General features: G+C 41.6%; 1 protein-coding gene across 1 annotated transcript in view; it reads right to left on the reverse strand.

Annotated features, from left to right (window-relative positions):
• Positions 1 to 1054: 1054 nt before the first annotated feature.
• Positions 1055 to 17148, reverse strand: part of LOC144488154 (integrin alpha-1-like) — a 66321-nt gene continuing 50227 nt past the window's right edge. Inside the window, exons 17-21 of the mRNA XM_078206175.1 lie at positions 9684 to 9794; positions 7134 to 7241; positions 4439 to 4534; positions 4246 to 4359; positions 1055 to 1958 (exon numbers count right to left, since the gene is read on the reverse strand). Of these exons, the coding sequence (XP_078062301.1) occupies positions 1920 to 1958; positions 4246 to 4359; positions 4439 to 4534; positions 7134 to 7241; positions 9684 to 9794 (468 nt within the window). The 3' untranslated portion in view covers positions 1055 to 1919. The remainder of the gene's footprint in view (positions 1959 to 4245; positions 4360 to 4438; positions 4535 to 7133; positions 7242 to 9683; positions 9795 to 17148) is intronic.

Below are 17148 nucleotides of genomic sequence, written 5' to 3' on the forward strand. Positions count from 1 at the left end.
TAACTTTGGGAATGATGCTCTCAGAAGGAGAGCACCAAGTCAATGTGAAGTGTCAGATAAACACTAGTGCCACATACAACATCATGAGCTTTGGAAAGCTATGTGGAGTTGTTCAAGATGGTGACCCAAAAATGAAGTAGTTGAAGGTAAAATTGAGGTTCTATGATGGAACGATGCTCATCCTAAGAGTACAAACTAAGCCAAGAACCTGATGCAATGGGAAGAAAGAAGATCTACAGTTCCACTTAGTGGACATTAAACAAAATACTCTCAGTTGAAGAAAGTCGAAAGCTTGGACTGGAGCCCTCCGTGTACCAAAAGAGATTTGCAGTGTTTGTATGGACAAAGCATGGCAAGTAGTCCAGTCCAGTGACTAAGGTCACATGACACCCCGACTACTTTTCCAATAGCTAAAAACTACTGAATCCAGAAGCAGTAACAGGAATGAGTGACAACATCAAAGTGCAAGAGCAGAAAGTCCAATTTCACTTTAATAAAGCCGTCAAATTACTGCCAGAGTTGAGAGTTGACGAGGCAGTCAAAATGCCAACAGTCAACCCACCGAGAATCGCCAACTCGTTTGGCAACCTGGAATCTATGTAAAGCAGTTGACACTGCGATCGTCCACGGTGAAAATGCATTACAGATATATCATTCCAACCGCAGCCACACACATGCAACCAGAGAGGCTGCTCTTTCACAGCATACAGCTAATGAGGAAGAGTTGATTCCACCAACTGAACAAGGAACAGAATGAACATCAGTCTCAGAAGCTCCCCAACAACTGCAACATATCAGCAGCAACACTTGTCATGGCAATAACATTCCCTTGAGCGGCAAGAACCTACAAGCATTAGACGAACAACCAACAATAAATTGGAATACCTGAACACTTTAACTATTATGTGTACAATGCATGTGAGAGACAGATGAAAGTGAGACAAATTAGAATGAACAGTGTTCCCCTAGTTGGTGATGATTTTCTTAATAGAAAACGTTAAGTGGGTAATTTGTGACTCCAAATGATAGTGCAATGTGTTTTTCTTTCCTTTTTATAAATAGGGGGCTGTTTGGAGAATTGCCTTTGTGCATCGGCAATGTGCCGATTGTGGCCTGCAAATCATGTGACCTCAGATATCATTCCTGTTTGAGGAAAGGATTTAGACAGAAGCCATTTTATCCAACACATGGAACAATCAGTACCTTAAAATTTTTGTTCTTTCCTGTCTTCTGTTCTTCAGTATTAATGCACATTGTTCTTATTATATACAATTGTTCTTTTAATCACATCTCTGATTACCTATTTGCTCTCAAAGTAATTTGGTTGGCAAATTGGAAATATGTACACCTCCTGCCATCTGCAATGCCACATTCAGCTGCCATGAAAAATAACTCTCCATTCAAAAGAAATATACGTGTACATTGCCTGTAAATATTTCAAATTGTATGATAATGATTTTAAACCTACAAATTCAAAAAGCATATGCCAATGTATATAGTTACAATATAGCAACTGAGCAGGATCTTGCAATGCCAGGAATAATCTACATTCACTGGACAAGGTATGCATTATCTTTATAAAGGTCAGCAGAATGGGCAGTGATTATTATCTGTTTGAATTAATGTAACAAGTTCAAAGGAGGACAGTACTTAAAATAATGCTTGAATAATGCATAGGCCTTTGGAAGAATTTCAAACAAATCGTTTCCAATGTATAAATATGTTTTAGTAACATATAGAAAATATTAAATATATACACCGTATTAACAAATGATTTTGAATAGCAATTTTTCTTCATGCAATTGCAAAATACTTTCATCGTGAACATAATTTTACAACTTTCATCATTTCTACTGAAGCAGTTGGAATGTACAAAGCCTTTGTCCTGTGCTGTGCTTTCAATATCATTTCGTGAACTTTCACATCTTTTCCTTTAAAGGCCTTCTGAAAAATCCAGCCTGCAAGTAACACAAAGTTTGCAATCATTATGAAAACAATCATTACTTTATAATCCTTTATTAGAATTTAATAAGTAGACATTTTCAGAATTGTCAAATGTTGGATTTCACTTGCATAAGGCAGCATCAATGGTTTGACAAGGTGTCTTATTTTAGTTGAGGAGCCTGGTACTTGTAGTGGGCAATTAAAACTAAAATAAACTTATGTTGACAAATGCAATTGTTGCAGCCTCTGCCCTTTCCATAATGAAACACATACATTACTATTTTGCGTGACACTGCCAGTAAAGCATTGAAAAAGCATTGACAGATTTAAAGTATCCAGAAAGCCTTGCGAAGGAATAGATGTTGGGACTTGGCCTAACAAAGTTAGTAATTGGGGTAGTTATGGAGGGAGAACTACCCACTACAAGGCCTTTCTCTGCTTGCAGTGTCTTGGGTTCTTACTGCTGTTGTCCCAAGGGATATTGTCATTTTTCTCTTGGGGGCGGGGGGGGGGGGGGGGGGGAGGGTGCTGGTGCTGGTGGTGAGAACTGAGGTGCAAAAGGGAGAAATGGGGCAGCTATGTTGGTAGCTATGTCATGTTACCAACATTTAACTATGACAGGCAGGGAATCGACAGCCAAAGCAGTGATGGAGGGAATTTGATGGGGTGGGTTTGTGGCCATGGGGCTCACAAACTTATCTTTCATAGAATCATAGAATCCCTACAGTGCAGAAGGAGGCCATTTGGCCCAATCAAATCTGCACTGACCACAATCCCACCCAGGTGCTATCCCCATAATCCTACTTATTTATACTGCTAACCCCCTGACACTAAGGGGCAAATTAAACTGCACATCTTTGGAGTGTGGGAGGAAACCGGAGCACCCGGAGGAAACCCACGCAGACACAGGGAGAATGTGCAAACTCCACACAGACAGTGACTCAAGCCGAGAATCGAACCCGGGCCCCAGATGCTGTGAGGCAGCAGTGCGAACCACTGTGCCACCATGCTGCCCACCTTATTTGTATTCATACTGAAATAAATTGAACTGGATTGCACTTTGTCATATCAAATTTGAGTCAATATACATTTATAAATGTTATGAATAAATTACATTTTTGAGGAAAAAATCTGTACTTATCTGTCTGGTACATTCCAAGATCCAGGATTCCACCACATGGAAGATCCTCTCCAAGCCACTCACCATCCTAACTTGGAAATATATCCGTTTCTTCGCTGTCTCGGGGTCAAAATCCTGGAACTCCCTTCCTAACAGCACTGTGGGTGCACCTAAACCATATGAACTGCTGCAGTTCAGGAAGGCAGCTCACCACCACCTTCTCAAGGACAATTAGTAGTGGGAAATAAATGCTGGCCTAGCTAGTGATGCCCACATCCTATAAATGAATTTAAGGAAAGGACTTCATGCTGAAAGGTGCACTAAAGCTTGGTGTATGCCACAGGGGCATAATGAGGAGAGGCCACAGTCAGATGCCCTCCTGTCATTCTGCATCGAGGGGCTGGAATTCAGTTTTAAGCACCAGGGAATGTTTAATATGAAACGTTAACATTTAACTGTTAGGGTTGTATATATTAAAATAAGGTTCTTGCCCCTTGTCGGAGTGAACCTCGCATACGTCACCGGTGAGGGGCGGGGAAAATTATGGAATATGAATGCTCCGGAGAGAATCGTGTTTCCCAATTCACTCTGGATTTTTAGCCCACATCGCCATTCTCTCTGATGGTGAAAATTGCCCCCATGTTCTTTGTTGCCACTGCCTGGCTTTTATTTGGTACCGGGATGATGGTCGTCTTCTTGAAGCAGATAGGGACCTCAGATTGGTGTAAAGAGAGTTGGGTCACCCTCATGCCTGCATAGTGTGGAGGGGGTCACCCATCATTTGTAGGTTGGGGGGGGGGGGGACGATGCTCCTCTTTGGTGAGGGATAGGTGGTGCTTCCCTGCTCTGTGGGGGGCACCGTTTCATATTTTGGGGGAAGTGGGGCGATAAATGAGCATGGAGATCAGGTCGTCATTTAAAAATGGATGAAAAAAGTTTTGAGAAAACCTACTGCAGTTGGACCTGCATCACTCATAAGCAGTGGGCAACCTCCCCAACCCAGATCAGGTTGCAAGTTACCTGAAGAGTTATCCAAATATCATTCAAAGTAGAAACCAAACCGCATACCAAGATCAAAGAAAAATTGGCTGGGTGGCTAGACCCTGCATTTTGCTGTAAAAGGGTGTGGGGGAGGGGGTGGTGTTGCAATATCATTTGAGTATAATACAAGATTCACTTACCTTCCACAGTGCAAATATTACAAGTGCTAGAAGCAGTAGACCAGCAAGAACACTCAGTATAATCACCCAGATTGGAACACCGCCATGGGAATCTTTTGACACAGTTAAGGTCACCTGCAAATTAGAAGCATTTCATTAGCATCTGGGCCAATTACGCATAAAACAATAATTAAATAAGAAGGTCACCACTCACCATCATTCTTTCCATTGCTTTATTCAGTATGACTAGCGGCGATTCTTCAATTGTAAGTGTAGCAGTTATAACCAAGTCTATTGAATTAAAATGTGCCTGCAATAACAAAAATAAATTGATTACGTCTCAGAATAATCAATATATTTCCATTGACAAGTTTGGTTGTTTTGTTTTGTTGTAGTGGTGTTGCTGAGGTTGCTGAGCTGACAGTCCTCTAACTGGGGCTGACAATATGGGGAGCCAGCCTGCCATCTTTAATGAGAAGGTGCACCCAGTGGCGAAGAGGCCGCCACCCAGAAGATTGCTGCTGCAGTACTGCTGCTCGCTAATGCTAGAACAGTGCAGCGGGCCGGGAAAATCGCCCCCAAAGTGATTCAACTGGGCCAAATTCAGCTGTTAGACAAATTAGCTTGAATTTTCCCAGTTTCAATGACCTTGTGTTTTGGATTTGATTTAATTCAAGTGAGTTACTTCATTTTGAAGCTTAGTTAGGGAAAAGGAGCTTCGTGGGGGATGCACTATTCTGCTCTGAAGTAACAATCTCTCTCTCATCAGCCTGCTAAGGAGAGAATGCAACATACTGTGGTGAACCATCGTTGGTTCCCACCAGGTAGTACTGAGCCAGGGTCTGGCCAGTACTATGAGTCTGTATATATGTTGCTGTTGGGGTTAGGGTTGGGTTGTTTTACTTGTTACTGTTGGGGTTAGGGTTGGGCTGTTCTACCTGTATTATAGTTATTATGGTACATCCCAGTCGGGCTCTGCCTCCTGGGAGAGGTATAAAGGTCACTGCTCTGTCTGGGACCCCTCAGTCTGGGATCGTGTACTATATATGGTAGCTTCATTGTAATAGTAAATAAAATTGATGCGCGATATAACTCACGAGGCTAGAGATGCTCAAGGAAATAAAGGCTTTTATTTACTATTACAATGAAGCTACCATATATAGTACACGATCCCAGACTGAGGGGTCCCAGACAGAGCAGTGACCTTTATACCTCTCCCAGGAGGCGGAGCCTGACTGGGATGTACCATAATAACTATAATACAGGTAGAACAGCCCAACCCTAACCCCAACAGTAACAAGTAGAACAACCCAACCCTAACCCCAACAGCAACATATATACAGACTCATAGTACTGGCCAGACCCTGGCTCAGTACTACCTGGTGGGAACCAACGATGGTTCACCACACATACAAAGCCTGAATTTCCTACTGAAGGAGTCTAACCATAAGAGGCTGTGATGAGAGAAATGGAAAAGTTTTTTTAAAATTCATTTGTGGGACATGGGCATCGCAGGCTGACCAGCATTTATTGCCCATCCCTAGTTGCTCTAGGGCAGTTGAGAGTCAACCACATTACTGTGGCTCTGGAGTTACATGTAGCCCAGACCAGGTAAGCATGGCAAATTTCCTTCCCTAAAGGACATTAGTGAACTAGATGGGTTTTTCTGACAATCAACAATGGTGTCATGGTCGTCAGTAGATTCTCAATTCCAGATATTTTTATTGAATTCCAATTCCACCATCTGTCATGGCGGGATTCAAACCCAGGTTCCCAGAACATTAGCTGAGTTTCCAATAGTCTAGCAATAATACCACTAGGCCATAGCCTCCCTATGTAGATGAAAGCAAAATGTCTGTGTCTAATTGTTGGCAAATTCCTCTAAGGTCCTTGAGCTAATCTCCACCAAACCTGGTGAGATGATATCTTGGACCAAGGACCATGTTGTAGGGGAGTTGGCCCCCACTAATGAGGGGATCCCATGGCCCTGTCTACACTGTGTCCCCGTTGACATCGTAACTCAGACATACTTGAAACAACCCATACCATTCAGTCCAAGAACCAATGTGACAAATTTACATTACAAATTCCCAACTTTCTTTCAACATTTCATTTGTTTTTTTCCCCATATTTTATTTGTTTCACGAAAGTGATGTTCTGAGACACTACAAGTTATTACAGAGCCAGAGAAACTGAAAAGACCAGGGCAAAAAGGCAAAACAAATATTGACAGAGGGCAACAGGCAGCAATTAGAGATAGGGACGATGAACAAGCTAGAGCAAGAAGACAAGTGAGAGCCAAAAACTCAAAGGGAATGATCATCCAAGAGATCATCATAATTATGAGTCATAACCAGAAAATGATACTGGCAGCACATCAGAGGTATAGGGAATATTGTGATACTAACAGCCGCCTTTAATGTGTTGTGCAAACAGTAAAGTACGATTGACACCCATAAGTAACCCAGTGCAAGTTATTCTAATGGGAACATCAACAAAATCAAATCACTTCTTGGAAGATATTGGGGAACATAACAACTGAGTAGAATTACCAAGGATTGTTACTTAAGATAATTGTGTGAAAGTAGGTAGATAAGTGATTGAAATCTGTTGGATATAAGGAATGCTTTGAGTATGTTACTGCATAGAAATAATCTTGTGATTTTCAACTTTAATACCCATCTCATTCAGTCCTTGTGTCCATTAGGAAAACATCTCAGCTTCTTACATCATTAAAGCATTTTCTTTATTTCACTTTTTAATAAGTTTTATTTTCAACCCTTCATTTCTTGGACGGGGGTGCGATGCCCAGTTGTATAACGTAAAAACCACAGTGGGAATATTGGCTGAAATGTTAATTATATTTTTCTTTATGCAAACGTTATGACCAGTAAATCCATTCCACTTACTTTAATAAAAGAAGGCCTCCATATCCTTATTGACATATTAAATTGGACCTCATCTGATGGATTTATGGTGCAGAAGAAGTTGGCACATCCTGCATTATTTTCACATTTCTGTAGAAAATGTTAAAAAGGCCATAGTCAATGGATTTGTAAATGAAATACCAAAGAATAACCATTCTTTGCTATAGTTACCAGTAGAAAGTGAAGAATAAAAATACAACTTTCGCACTGGAACTCTACTGCCTGACCTGCCACGGAATCGGAGCAGGCGAGGGGCAGACAACAGAAATGTCTGTTGACCTCTGGCGGGATTTTCCAGTCTCGGGTCGAGCGAGGCCATAAAATCCTGCCTAGATGTGAAGTCACTTTGGATTAAAATTATGTGAACACTCCTGTATTTTTTCTTATGCTCAGGATTTGGACATTGTTGACATTATCACATCTATAGTTGCCCTGAGTAGGTGGTGGTGAATGTTTTATAACTGAATTGCTTGGTACGCTACTTACAAGATTTTAAATCGCACTTACCCTTTCTGGAAAGCTTCATTCAAATTTCCACTGGCCGGAGATGCTTGGGACTTGTAGTGAAAGAATTCCCTCAGGAGTCCACAGCACAGTCCAGCACCGGTGAGCTCAGGGAGTCATACCTCATTTTTGACTGCACCGGCTTCTATAAAGCAGGTAGGTTTAAAGGGCCCCATGAAATTGACAGGCCAGGGAGGATTCAAGTGGATGGGAGAGTTGTGGCAGGTTGGTGGAGGTGGGGGCGGGAAGGGGTGGGGGTAGGGTAGTGGAGGTCAAAGGAGTTGGATCGGGTCAGATGTTGAGGTGCGTGGGGGAGATCAGACATCAGGGGTTGTGGGGATTTGGATATTAGGGGGTAGTCATAATGGGTCAGGTCAAACCATGGCTCCGACTCCAGCCTACCCACTCCTTCACACCTTGCTATGAAAATAGTGTGGACAGGCACTGCTGGACATGTGTCAGGATCGTGGTGTCGGGAAATGACTGAACTTATGATTCCTGCTTCAAGGATCAAGGAACTCCCTTTCTAACAGCACTGTGTATGTACTTAAACCAACTTCCTCCTATCTCCAGCATCTGTGAGTAAAACACTTTCTTTTCTCCCCCTTTCCATTTCTTTTCTCATTCTGGGGGAAATTAGGGACTTGCAGCAACTGAAAAGTTGCTATAAGAAAGCAGCTCATCACCACCTTGTCATGGGCAATTAAGGATGGGCAATAAATACTGGCTGTGCCAGCAATGTTCACATCCTGTAAAATAATTTTAGAAAATAGATAAAACTTAAACACAAAAGATAAAAGATACACAGTTGAAAAGAAGCTTACAAAGTAACCCCAAAATACCTTATCAAAGAAACACAATAAAATTGTCTTTTTGGCAACAGCCCTTATAGATTTTTAATCATAAAATTCAGGCAATATTACCCAAACTGTGAAATTGTTTTCATTTTAAACAGAACTACAATCCATGACTTTTCAGAATAACTCCAGGCTGATGTGGATTTTCCACTGTGAGACTGATAACTAACTATTCTCAGGACAAATAGTTTTCTGGCTCAAACCTGAGTTGCTTAAACACACAGAGGTGGCTCTCAAGGGGACTTCCCCACAGCAACTCCGTAAGGCTGGAGCCCTGCTGTTATAAATACTATTTTCATCCCTTTGATCTTATTCCTCCGCTGTCTCCAAATATTTATTTGAAAACTCATATTCCCAAATATTAAAAGCTTTTGTGTATCTGTTTCCACACTATTTTTGGGTGAATAAAATTTTAAGATGCCTGCTCCTCTTTACTTGCGAATTTCCTGAATAATGCAAATGTCCTTTGTCACCTTTGAAACTTCTTTGAAATGCAATAGCTACATGTCCATTTCAAAACTTATCCCCAAATGCAAATTTCAAATTTACTCTGTTTACTTGTAAGTCAAAACACACTATAAGGCCATCATTACAAAATACAAAAAGATAATGGGTGCGATCTTACTTGCCGTTCATGCCACGCTCCCGCTGCAGCGAAGTCGGAGAATTTGTGGCCAACCAAATCTCCGTCTGCTGCGGTGGAATGGGAAAATCCTACCAGCATGAATGGTGGTAAGATTCCGGCTAACATCTTTAATCTTTCATCCCTGAGCCTCTGCAGACAATCTGATTTAACAATTTTTCCTTTGGTGAACTCTGGACACACATAGACACAGTTTTATCCTTATCTACACAGAATATATACATAAACACAAAAATATCATCACACAAGAATGCGATGAAAAAATCTGTATTGTGAGCATATAATCGGACAGATTATAGGGGGGGGGCAGGTTTACTTCCCTAAATGATATTAGTGTATTGATTTCTTAAAATCTTCTTTCAAGGTCATATGGTTTCCAGCTATCAGCTCACAAATTACAATACTTTTTTTTACTAAGTTTTACAGCATGATAGTATTTAAACTCACATCTTCTGTGCTCGTAATCCAGTACTATACATTATACATGCTGTCTATATATACACAAAATCTGACACAAACAGTAATTACCCCAACTGTGTTTATGAGGTACTCCTCCACTGGGGATGGTTTGTGAGGGTTTTTAGACTGTATCTTCAGGGGATCCATGAACTGTGAGTCGTGGCAGCTGACTCTATTATTCTGCCAGATGGAAAGGAAATAAATTGACACAAGTTTCAAAAAGGCAAAAGCTACATTCATAAATGAACCCAGCTTACTACGAATACACTTGGAACCGACTAAAAACCCCGTGGGTGAAAATACTGAATTACGCATAAAACAATAATTATATGGTTTAATTTGTAAATCACACTGCAAAGGTTTCAGAATGTCATGAAATCACAATTAGTTTATTAAAAGATAGAGCCAATGGCTAGTTTTCTGCAGTGCCACTGTTGGCCTGTAATTTTACTGCCAGTTGAAAGGCAGAAATTTAACTGAACCAGCCGCATAAATACCGTGCTTCAAGTGAAGATCAGAGGCTGGGAATTCCTTAATGAGTAACTCATCTCCTGCCTCCCCAAAGTCTGGCCACAACCTACAAGGCACAAGTCAGGAGTGTGATGGAATACCCTCTACTTGCCTGGATGAGTGCAGCTCCAACAACACTCCTGAGGCTCAACAATATCCAGGAAAAAGCAGCCTGCTTGATTGGCCTCACATCCACCAACTTAATCATCCACACTGCAACTACAGTATGTACCATATAGATTCATAAACATCTACATCACAGAGGGACATCAGTTGGTCCATCATGTTCATGCTAGTCAACAAAGATTTGACTGATCTGAGAGGGTAGAGATACAAAAGGGTCCAGAGGGCATTATTTTCACACAGAGGGCGGTGAGTGTCTGGTACAAGCTGCCAGAAGTAGTGGTAGAGGCGGGTATGATTTTGTCTTTTAAAAAGCGTTTAGACAGTTTCATGAGTAAGATGGGTATAGAGGTTTAGGGGCCAAATGCGGGCAATTGGGACTAGCTAATGGTTAAAAAAGGGGTGGTATGGTCAAATTGGGCCAAATGGTCTGTTTCCATGCTGTAAACCACTCACAAATTTGATTGAGTTTTTTGAAGGGGTAACAAAGAAGGCAGATGAGGGCAGTGCAGTTGATGTTGTCTATGTGAACTTTAACAAGGCCTTTGACAAGATACCGCATGGTAGGTTGTTGCATAAGGTTAAATCTCACGGAATCCAGGGTGAGGTAGCTAAATGGATACAAAACTGGCTTGATGACAGAATAAGAAGTCTCACAACACCAAGTTAAAGTCCAACAGGTTTATTTGGTAGCAAATACCATAAGCTTTCGGAGCGCTGCTCCTTCGTCAGATGGAGTGGAAATGTGCTCTCAAACAGTGCACAGACACTGTTCTAGCTGTTCTGTCTGGAGTCAATACACATCTCTTTAACCTGTGTTTAAAATGCTCCCTCCACCCATATTGTCTGTACCTTTAAGACCTGGCTGGCTGTAGGGATTCGCATTCTAATTAGTATTCTGTAACTTGATTTCTGTGTCTGTGCACTGTTTGAGAGCACATTTCCACTCCATCTGACGAAGGAGCAGCGCTCCGAAAGCTTATGGTATTTGCTACCAAATAAACCTGTTGGACTTTAACCTGGTGTTGTGAGACTTCTTACTGTGTTCACCCCAGTCCAATGCAGGCATCTCCACATCTTGATGACAGAAGCCAGAGGGTAGTTGTAGAGGGTTGTCTTTCAAACTGGAGACCTGTGACCAGCGGTGTGCCTCAGGGATCAATGCTGGATCCACTGTTATTTGTCATTTATATTACTGATTTTGGATGAGAATATAGGAGGCATGGTTAATAAGTTTGCAGATGACACCAAGATTGGTGGCATAGTGGACAGTGAAGAAGGTTACCTCGGATTGCAACGGGATCTTGATCAATTGGGCCAGTGGGCTGACAAATGGCAGATGGAGTTTAATTTAGATAAATGCGAGGTGATGCATTTTGGTGGATTGAACCAGGGCAGGACTTACTCTGTTAATGGTAGGGCGTTGTGGAGAGTTACAGAACAAAGTGATGTAGGGGTACAGGTTCATAGCTCCTTGAAAGTGGAGTCACAGTTGGACAGAGTGGTGAAGAAGGCATTCAGCATGCTTGATTTCATTGGTCAGGACATTGAATACAGGAGTTGGGATGTCTTGTTAAAGTTGTACAAGACATTGGTAAGGCCACACTTGGAATACTGTGTACAGTTTTGGTCACCCTATTATAGAAAGCATATTATTAAACTAGAAAGAGTGCAGAAAAGATTTACTGGGATGCTTCCGGGACTTGATGGTTTGAGTTATAAGGAGAGGTTTGATAGATTGGGACTTTTTTCTCTGGTGCATAGAAGGCTGAGGGGTGATCCTATAGAGGTCTATAAAATAATGAGGGGCAGAGATCAGCTAGATAGTCAATATCTTTTCCCAAAGGTAGGGGAGTCTAAAACTAGAGGGCATAGGTTTAATGTGAGAGGGTAGAGATACAAAAGTGCCCAGAGGGGCAATTTTTTCACAAGAGGGTGGTGAATGTTTGGAACAAGCTGCCAGAGGTAGTAGTAGAGGCGGGTACAATTTTGTCTTTTAAAAAGCATTTAGGCAGTTACATGGGTAAGATGGGTATAGAGGGATATGGTCCAAATGCAGGCAATTGGGACTAGCTTAGGGATTTTTAAAAAAAGTGGCATGGACAAGTTGGGCCGAAGGGTTTGTTGCCATGCTGTAAACCTCTTTGACTCTATGACTCTTATCACATTTTCGAGCACTTGGCCCATTGCTCTGGAAGTAATGACAACACAAGTGAATATCTAAATACTTCTTCATTGTTTCAAGCGTTGCGAACTCGAACACTCTTTTAGAAAGTGAGTTCCAGACTCCTACCACCCTCCGAGTGGAAAAGTTTCTCCTCAACTCTCTTCTTAACTTTCTACCTCTTACCTTAAATCTATGCCCCTTGGTTATTGACTCCTCTACTAATGGGAAAAGTACCTTCGTATCCACTCTATGTCCTTCATAATCTTATACACCTCTGTCAAGTCTCCTCTCAAACTTCCAAGGAAAACAGCCTCAGCTTATCCAATTTCTCCTTATAGCTCAGACCCTCCAGCCCAGGCAGCATCCTGGTAAATCTCCTCTGCACCTTCTCCAAGGCAATCGCATCCTTCCTATAATGTGGTGACCAGAACTGCACGTGGTACTCCAGTTGTGGCCTAACCAGCATTTTATATAGTTCAAGCATGGCCTCCCTGTTCTTGTATTCTATGCCTCGGCTAACAAAGGCAAGTATCCCATATGCCTCCTTAACCACCTTATCTACCTACCCTGCCACCTTCAGGGATCTGTGGATATGCACTTCAAGGTCCCACTGATCTTCAGTACTTCCCAGGGTCCTACCACTCATTGTGTAATCCTTTGGTTGTTAGTCCTCCCTAAGTACATTACCTCAAACTTTTTCGGGTTGAATTCCATTTGACACTGCTCTGCCCACCTGACCAGTCCATTGATATCCTTGTGAAATCTACGGCTATCCTCTTCACTATTTACCACCTATCAATTTTTATGTCAAACGCGAACTTCTTGATCATACCCCTATATTTAAGTGCATATGACAGCAACCTGTCAAGGCGGCTTCAATGGCATCTTCCAACTCTCTACCACCTAGAAGGCCAAGCAGGTTGGAATAACAACACATGCAAATCCCCCTCCAAGTCACACACCATCCTGACTTGGAACTATGTTACTGCTCCTTCACTGTCGCCAGGTCAAAATCCTGGGGCTCCTTGTTGCTATATCTAAGCCACAGAAATCACAGCAGTTCAAGAAGGCGGCTCTCTGCCACCTTCTCAAGAGCAATTGAAGTGGGCAATAAATGCTGGCCTTGTGGTTGATGCCCAAATCCCTTGAACAAAAAAAATGGCAGGGGAATTAGAGGCTAGCAAACACACTGGTGGAAGGTTCCAGCTATAAAGCTGTGGAACAGGGTACCAGAGTAGTGTACAACATTGTCCTTTTGCTAGAAGGATGTAGGTTTAAATCCAATTCATTCAGATGGAGGTGAATGTCTCTTCTTGGGCAGTTTTGAGCAAAATGAGCATGGGAAGCCTGAAATAAAAACAGAAAATGCCAAAATACACAGTCAGTCAGGTAGTATCTGTGGAAAGATATTCTTGCCACACATACTGTCTGATTTGCTGAGTATTTCCAACATTTTCTGTTTTTATTTCTAATTTCCAATATCTGCTGTGTTCTGTTTTTATATGGGCGGCCTCAATCAATTGCCCACTGAGTATAAATAAATAACACAAAATGTATCATATAATCTCAATCATGAGGTGGCACAAAAGTAGATGGGGAGGCATGTGGTGAGGATGATACAAAGAGTTTACAGAGGGATATAAAGAAGTTAAGTAAGTGGGCAAAAACTTGGCAGATGGAAGATAATGTCGGAAAATGTGAAATTATGTACTTTGGTTGAAAGAATAAAGGAGCGGAATATTATTTAAATGGAGAAATATGGCAGAAAGCTGCAACACAGAGGGATTTGGGGTCCTCGGGGTTAACAAAAAGCTAGCATGCAAGTTCAGCACGTAATAGGGAAGGCAAATAGAATGTTGGCCTTTATTTGAAAAGGATTGGAGTATAAAAATAGGGAAGTCTTGCTAAAACTGTACAAGGCATTAGTTAGACCACATCTGGAATATTGTGAAGTTTTGGTTCCCTTATCTAAGGAAAGATAGTTTGGCATTGGAAGCAGTCCAGAGAAGGTTCATTAGCTTGATCCTGGGTATGAAGGGATTTTCTTATGAGGAGAGGTTGAGCCTGTACTCAGTGAAGTTTAAAAGAATGAGAGGCAACCTTATTGAGACATAATAAGCGCTTGACATGTAGATGCTGAGGGGTTGTTTCCTCTTGTGGGAGAGTCTAGGACCAGAGGGCATAATCTCAGTGTAAGAGGTCATCTATGTCAGACAGGGATGAGGAGAAATTTCTTCTCTCAGAAGGTGGTGAATCTGTGGAATTCTTTACTGTAGAGAGCTGTACAGGCTGCATCATTCAGTGTTCAAGGCTGAGATAGACAGAGTTTTAATCAGTCAGGAAATCGAGGGTTATGGGGATAAGGCGGGAAAGTGGAGTTGAGGATTAGCACATCAGATCAATCATGATCTCATTGAATGGTGGAGCAGACTTGATAGGTCAAATGGTCTACTTATGCTACTGTTGTATGGTCTTATGAGCACAACAGTGAGGTCAGAAATAGAACTGTTACACTGTTTGACTGGAGTAAGTTCATCATTCGGACATGCTGAGATGAACTATCCTCCAGCTGGAATACTGATGGAAAAGGGGACAAGCCTGAGTAGCATGATCTACTTGTAACTCATCCCCTTCACCTCAATTTCTGTTCTATCATCAAGTTAGTCCTTTCCCACCATTACACCATCATGGTTTCCTCGCCCAGTGGTGGTTGCTGGAGGAAATCACAGAATAGTCCACTTGTTGGAAAAAAGGGGCTTGGTAACCTGTCTATTTACCCCTCCACAAAATTACCTGCTGATGGCCTTGGTACCTTCATCTTGGATAAGACCTTTCGTCAGAAATTTGTCTTTCTGCCTCTTCAATGCATCTCCTGTCTCTTTTGGTGTTGCAGTGGCCACCCCACAATCTGATTTTGCTTGACTACCTATTACTTATTATGCTTAATGACCCTTGACCAAGGATATTGGGGCTATATCATAGTGGGGCTGAAATGGGAGGTGGAAGTCACATATCAGCAAGATGAGTTGAGGGAAGAGGGAAATTCAGTCAACCATCACAGCATCTTAAGCTATGCTGCATCAGTCCTCGAGCTAGCTTATAGTATTGGTGACAAAAGCATCTTAAACATGCCACCTGGTCTACCACGACAGTGTAGTGCTGCAGAGTGTGGCATTGTAAGAAGTGACATTTCTTAAATGAGATAATAAACTGAGGTCTCTTCAGGTGGACATAAAATCTAATGGAACTTCAACTTGGAGGGTAGGTCTTATGAGGAAAGGTTGAGGGAGCTAGGGCTGTTCTCTCTGGAGCGGAGGAGGCTGAGGGGAGACTTAATAGAGGTTTATAAAATGATGAAGGGGATAGATAGAGTGAACGTTCAAAGACTATTTCCTTGGGTGGATGGAGCTATTACAAGGGGGCATAACTATAGGGTTCATGGTGGGAGATATAGGAAGGATATCAGAGGTAGGTGCTTTACGCAGAGAGTGGTTGGGGTGTGGAATGGACTGCCTGCAGTGATAGTGGAGTCAGACACTTTAGGAACATTTAAGCGGTTATTGGATAGGCACATGGAGCACACCAGGATGATAGGGAGTGGGATAGCTTGATCTTGGTTTCAGATAAAGCTCGGCACAACATCGTGGGCCGAAGAGCCTGTTCTGTGCTGTACTGTTCTATGTAACTACTTTGAAGTTAATTGTTATTCGTCTCATGGCTATTTGTGGAACTTTGTTGTTGGCAAATTGATTGTTGTATTTACTATAAACTGATTAGATACTCAAAAGCAATCCATTGATTTTGAAGCACTTTAAGACATTGTTATATATTTAAGCAGTTGCATGGTTGCTTTATGAGCAGGTCACATGATTTGATGGTGATGTCATTTGGGGTGTTTCACAAGCTGCTGTTTAGATTCAATTTCTGTTCTGTGCAATGCAGAGAACATCTCTTTCATTAAACCTGTAGTTTGTTACTTTGAATCTATATGTGTAAACCACATCTTTTTCTATATGATTACAAATTTGTGCTTTCTTTTAGTTCCACTGTAAGCACATAGCGGTAACACATGATTTCCACACCATGTGGGATAGATTTAAGTCAAAGCCTAATCATTCTTCACCTGGACACTAGGAGATAAATGGTCCATTGAAGTGACATTAAAGGATTGTGGTAATAATATGTTAATCAAACTGATTACTGTTGGATAATGAGGTGCTCAAGGATTGTGTGCCCTGGACTTAGACATGAAGGCTTGGATATAAAGTTTGTCTGTGATACCAAACTGGCTGGACAAGCAAACTGGCAAGAAGAATACACAAGATATCGGAAAAGATAGGGGAGAAGAAAGGGAAGTGGCAGATGTATTTTGGATGTGCTGGAGCTTTTGCAGAGTAGAGCTAGAAAGATCAGCTAGAAAGATATTAGCTAAATTGACACTTCAGATAACAGGAACACGAGTCAGGGTTTCAAGAGTGTTGTGCATGAAGGAGGAATGAATGAAGTATCTGTGGTTACGTTTCTCAGTGGAGGGAACTTGTTCCTGTAGATTTGCATTGGAATTTGCATAATTCCTTTATTTCGAAAATTGGAGTCAGCATCAACATGGTAGAAAAAGTATTCAATACTTCACAAACGTTTTAATCTTCCACTTCCACAAACCGCTTTCATCTGAAGTAATTTGTCAAAAGTGTTTAACTTTTTGGAATATGTGCAGTTCAAGTTATGAAAAAT

This window comes from Mustelus asterias, unplaced genomic scaffold, assembly GCF_964213995.1.
Source record: "Mustelus asterias unplaced genomic scaffold, sMusAst1.hap1.1 HAP1_SCAFFOLD_1334, whole genome shotgun sequence".
Lineage (NCBI taxonomy): Eukaryota > Metazoa > Chordata > Chondrichthyes > Carcharhiniformes > Triakidae > Mustelus > Mustelus asterias.